At 51.3% G+C, this 6,000-nt stretch overlaps 1 protein-coding gene across 3 annotated transcripts in view; it reads right to left on the reverse strand.

Moving 5' to 3' along the window:
- Positions 1 to 5,454, reverse strand: part of Dpy19l1 (dpy-19 like C-mannosyltransferase 1) — a 95,121-nt gene extending 89,667 nt beyond the window's left edge. For all 3 annotated transcript variants that reach the window (XM_057768218.1, XM_057768219.1, XM_057768217.1), the window contains exon 1: positions 5,078 to 5,454. In XM_057768218.1, coding sequence (XP_057624201.1) covers positions 5,078 to 5,369 — 292 coding nt within the window. In that variant the 5' untranslated portion in view covers positions 5,370 to 5,454. The remainder of the gene's footprint in view (positions 1 to 5,077) is intronic.
- Positions 5,455 to 6,000: the final 546 nt, after the last annotated feature.

A 6,000-nucleotide genomic window follows, 5' to 3' on the forward strand; every position in this document is an offset into this window, starting at 1 on the left:
ACCAGACGTACTACTGTGCATGTAGTACCTCACCTACTCCTTTACTCTCACCAAACCACTCACCATCCCCATCTCAAAGATCAGGAAATAACGGGAAACACTGGAGGACTATAGAAACAGCTTCCATCGCGGGTCAGCACTGAAATGCCAGGCTGTTTCCACCGCATCAAACTCTGATGACCCATCCCAGTCCCCAGTACCAGGACTCAACTCTGCCTTCACAGGCCTCCTCCCTGTTCCCAGCAAGTCATAGGCCCTCATAGTCATGGCTCTTGGTGGTAGTGGTTCCAATGTGCTGCTTGCCTCCCAGCTATACTTGCCGGTGCTTAGGAAGCATCTGGTTGCTACCACTGGGGAAGCGCTACTAGGTTCTGGTAGGTAGAACCTGGGACTCTGATAAACCCCCTGCAAGGCACAACAGTCCCTCAAAACACAGAACAGTCCCACCCAAAACATCATGAAGCTCCAATGGGTTGCTACTGCCACAGGAACTAGGTCGGACATGACCTTCTGTCTTAGTAGCTGTTGCACTGCTGTGAAAAGACACCAAGACCACGGCAGGCCTTGCAAAGGAAGGCATTGAACTGGGGCTTGCAAAGGAAGGCATTTAACTGGGGCTTGCAAAGGAAGGCATTTAACTGGGGCTTGCGTACAGTTTCAGAGGTTTAGTTCCTTGTCAGCATGACTGGAAGCATGCCGGGACACAGGCAGACACGGTGCTGGAGAGGAGCCAAGAGTTCACATCTGGATCCAAAGGCAGCAAGAAGAAAAAGACATGGGCCAGGCTAGAGTTTCTGAAACCCACCCCACAGTGACACAGTTTCTCCAATGACGTCATATCTCTTAATCTCTCCCAAGTAGTACTACTTCTCAGTGACAAACACACACACACACACACACACACGTATGTAAATATATGAGCCTATGGGGGGCATTCTTACTCAAAGCACCACAGTAACCTTTTTAATGATTCTACAGATGGCATCTTACACTGCAGTCCTGCACCACTAGCATGTTTTCTGCACATGCACGTTCAATAGGAATATTTCTCAGTGTCACCCCTGAAACAAAGACCTCTCCAACTACAGAACTTTCTTCCTTCTTTTGATAAAGGTCAGGACACAGGTGGGTGTAAGAGGAAGTAGCTATATCAGGCAAGTGGCAATTAACAGCTCCAGTTTTGAGGAAACAATCGATTAAGAGAAACTACAGCAATCGGATGGTTCATGTGTCCATTTCAAGGAAGTGGGTAGAGCAGGGATGCAGGCTCAGTGGGTAAAGGTTCCTACTACAAAGCCTAAAACCTGAGGTCTGGCCCAGGCACCCACATAGTAGGAAAGAACTGACTGACTCCTGAGGTTTTCCTCTAACACACAAGCACTGTAGCACATGTACACGCACAAGCACGTGTGCACAGGCGTTTGTCTGTGTATGCTCATGTGTGTGCTCGCACAAGCACATACACACATGAGTGAATAAAGGAAAACAATGAAATAAAAGGAGGGTACAGATTTACAGTCCCAGCACACTGCACTCATAAGGGATTCCATGTCCCAGTGGTGCCAATCTGCGTCTGGAAGCTCAGTGGTTGGTACAGGACTTAGGAGGCAGTCCCCAGCACTAAAAACAAACAATCATTTCAAACCCACCTCCTCCAGTGTGCTTCCTTCTGCCATATACCCAGCACTAGACACACAATTAAGGGGTCTAATGTATGGACCATGGGATGCTTCAAGTTTTCAGATATCACCAGTGCATAGCTCAGGTTAAGAACTGCTGTTCTAATTCAGATCTCTCATCTTACACAAGACCAAGTCAAATGTCAAAAAGCTAAATATGTGGCTCAGAAACCCACCAAGTTTGCGGCAGGTCTGGAAAGAACGGCAGGAGAGAGTAAGGAAGTCCTTGTTTCATTTCTCTTACTGTTACAACTCTCCTGACAAACATCTACATAGCGGTGGGAGAGGCCACACCAGGCTTTAGCCTATTACTGCAGGGAAGTCAGTTCAAGAATGTATAACGCATCATGCTCAGGTGAGAGCAGAGAGAGAAGAGTAAACGCGTGGATTCATCTTTGCTTGCTTATTCTCACAGCTTTCTCTGCTCTTGGACTGGTATAGCCAACAACTGGCTAGGTCTTCTTACATCAGTCAACAGCCAAGATAATCCTCTCCTGGCCAACCAACCAGATCTAGATAGTTCCCAAAACTCTCTTCCCAAGTAATTCTAAAGTAGTGTCAAATTGACAGTTAAAATTAACCAGAACAGAGGAAAGGAGAAACAAAAAAACAAGCCTTACCGAAGGGCAGTGTTAACTGGACTTTGCCAGTTAGTGTTCACTGCCTGCCTTTCTCTGCCTTGACCACAATCCCAGGAGGTCACTTTAGTAGACCTGACAGTGAAAGGCACTACAAGCAGAAGACCAGAGTGTGGGAAGACTGTGCAGCTCCTCCTGTGGGAAGATTGTGCAGCTCCTCCTGGGTGACCTTGCTCCCTCAGCACAGCTGCCCACACCTCCTGACAAAGCTGTGTTTCCGCAAGCCTCGCATCCCCCTTGTGAGTCCATTCCCACTGCTCAGTGGACCTCAATGGCCTGACAGCTTTTGTAGGTTTCTCAAACCTGTTCGTAACTCTGAAAATAGCTCAATTATTAATGCTTCCTGCCTGAACACAGAAATCTATGCAGACATAGTGCTATGCAGCAGGATGAGCTCTCTGAGGTGGGAACTGGTTAGAGGCGACCTATATTATTTACTGTGGTCAGGCAAGTTTGATAAACATTTTCAAGGTTCTCCCTCCACCACTGCCTGTGTAGCTCGGAACTTCTAAAAATAAACATTTCAAGACCTCTTTGTCACCACTGAATTAAGTAGTTATGTCCATCTATAAGAAAACATATGTTCACACTAACTGTTCGTCATTGTCCTGCACCCTCAGCAGTGGAAAGGGACACCTGGTCATGGTTTACCAGTGCCCAGCACACGCGAAGAAACACTTGAACAGTTCTAACATGTGCCGCTATGCTATCATGGACGTCCAAGTTAGGACATTTTTTCTTACACAAAGCTACCTTGTCATAGCCAACACGTAGTTGATAGAGCCGAGCAGCTAAAATTAAGCCAAGCAACAAGTGACTATGAAATAAATGCCCCTCAACATGGAAGACCCAGGAGCCACTTTCAAGTTCCACACTGAAATACAACTCTCACCTCCTCTGGGAGGGTAAAAGAGAAAATGAAGAAGCTTTCAAAGACATGGAAATTGCTGGAAGCTTCTGCAGCACAAGTGCCTTTCTGATGCTCTGGGAGCATGGTGCCAGGAAGAATCCCTGCTGCTGCCAGTCTTGAGGGTGCAGAGCCAGAGCTGAGCCAGGCACACCAGGTCTGATCATGCACAGAACCTTCCTCCAGATGCTGTGTGGCCTGACAGCAGATGTTCACACAAGAGGACAGCGACTATGGTGTTCCTCCCAATTCTACATGCCTGGTGACCTAAGTCCAGGGAGAACCTAAGCCTGACACACTCACTGTACTTCCACTTACAATGCCAAAAGAGCAAATCAAGAGAAACGCTGTACTAAACAAAACTGTATTTCTGCAAGAGCATTACTAAATCCAAATACAAGTCATCCAGTGTAAGAAAACCCAAAGGAAATTCACTGTAAAATATGAAAAAAAAAACAGTATCATTTAAAATCTATTATTGTCTCTGCCTGAAATGAAAACAATCCATCCATTACTTTACTACGATTGCTGTTTATACTAGCCATTCACAAAAGCTGCAGATTTATTCTGTCATGGGATCCGAAATCAGGGTTATGCATTTGCTTCCACAATAGGAACTGATGCTGCTAAATGCTTTAGACACAAACATGCATTAGCCATGGAATTTTTTGTTTGGCTCCTTGGGCCATTCCTAAGTAGAGCAAAAGATAACTCCCTAAGTAGAGCAAAAGATAACTCCACATAACAGAGAAGGCCCTCAAAGTGAGCCTGAAACCAAACCCAAGCACTGTGCACCAGCTCTGCGTGCCTTCGGCCTCATCCACTGTACCACGCTGCCTCCCCAAGGTGAATTTAACCTGTACACTGGCCAGGTTCTCAAGCTAGCTACCAAAGGGAGGCATGACGAAAATAATGAATTTGCCTAATCTTGGCCCAACTATAAAAAAGAGAAAATATCGTTGTAACAATGCGAGCCTTCTTGAACCCACAAACATATAATCGTGCCTAGCTTACAGTGACTCAATGGCTGTGGTAAGATGCTATCCCCACAGGAAGGCTAATTTTGCTGTATGGCCCCTCTAACCCCAAATTCCAGGCTTGAAGCACCCCAAACATGGAAAGGTCATTAAGGAAAAGTGAAAAATAGTAACAAAATATCACTAGTAACTAAATAATTCAATAGCCAAAAGCCATTATGACAAAAAAAATTTACAGGATCTTAATGAAGGACTTGGAAAAATTAGGCCTGCTAATCCAAACTTCTATAAACTTGCCTTATGGGACAAAGTCAATCAGAAAGCAAACCCAGAGGCCACCCACGCGTGAATGCTTGCTTCAACTTTCTTTCCGGCACACAGTTACAACCCATCCTTTTGGTGCATGGAAGAAGGATGAGAGATGCCAGCAGGGAAGGTTAAAGCTTGGGCATCCAAAACACAACACAACCTGGAAAGTGACAGAATCACGAAGTGCCACCCGCAGTGTTTGCGGCCAAGAAGGGAAAAAGCACGCTAAAATTTAATTATAAGTTTGGCAACTTTCTAAGACAAGAACCTGAGTATTTCGAGCTCCAGGAATCGCTCCCATCCCTAAGCAAGCCATCCTCCGAGATAGCGGCCAAGCCAGCGGCAAAGAGTGGACTGTCGCTGCAGGCTTTAGCCCGGTCTCCTCCGCGCGGACCGGCCCGCCCGCCGCCAGCCGAGCTGCTGATGATCTCCGGGCCATGTTTTTAAAAGCCCGGGCGGACGGCGGGGCGAAGGGTGCGCGGAGCTGGGCCCCCGGAAGGAGCGGGGAGGAGCAGAGGAGGCAGGAGCGTCCCGGGAAAAGTCGAAGAGGGCTGCTAACTGGCTCACCTAGCAGCAGCGTGCTCCAGGTCCGGCCGCGCCCGCGCCGCAGGCCCAGCGCCCAACGCAGCCCGACCGCCAGGCGGCCCGCGAGGCCGTCCGGGGCGGGCGCAGCGGTCTCTGCGCGGGGCCCCTTCCTGCCCGCCGCGCCTCTGCGCCCCGGAGACGGCGGCGCGCGCTCCAGCCCCGGCTCCCCGGCGCCCACCTCGGACGTCCCGCTCAGTGGCGGCGGTGATGCGCGGGCCGGCCGGGGCGGCCTGGGAGCCGCGTCCCGGTGCTTGCTCCGCGCCTGCAGGACCATCTTAGCATAGTCGCGCCCGCTAGCTGCGCGCGCCCGGACGGCAGCCGGGATCCGCGGACTGGCGGTCGCTCACTCCGGCCGGCGAGGGCGGGCCGGGAGGCGGGGACAGCGCAGGCCGGGCAGCCGCTGCCTACTGCTGGGCGGCCGGGAGGCGGCGCCGGACTCTAGCGCCTCCGCCGTTGCCGCTCTCGGGTTGCCACGGCGACAACAGAACGCCGCGGGGCGGGGGCGGGGACAATCTGAGAGTGGCGCGGCCCCGCCTCTCCAGCGCGCGCGCCCCGGCGCGTTCCGGCCAGCAAGCGCGCACGCGCGAGCTGCGAGCGGGGCGGGACCGGCGACTGGGGGGGGGGGGGAGCAGCGTGGACGACCTCCCGGAAGCGGCCGTGCGCCCTCGGGGACAGGCAGTGGGGCCCTGAGGCCGTGTGGCGCCGGGTCGCGCGGGGAGGGAGCTGGGTGGCCACAGAAGGGCTCTGTGCCTGCGGTCCGTAGTTCTGTGCGTTAGGCTTGTGCATGAAACTAACGGGGTAAAGTGTGGCCTCGCCCTTCTAAGTATCATCTTTCTGGCTCACAGGTGAGAAGCTGGGGCCGGACCGAGTATTCAAATAGTGCCTGTCCCACGGGATGGAGCGGG

This window comes from Chionomys nivalis, chromosome 4, assembly GCF_950005125.1.
Source record: "Chionomys nivalis chromosome 4, mChiNiv1.1, whole genome shotgun sequence".
Classification (NCBI taxonomy): Eukaryota; Metazoa; Chordata; class Mammalia; order Rodentia; family Cricetidae; genus Chionomys; species Chionomys nivalis.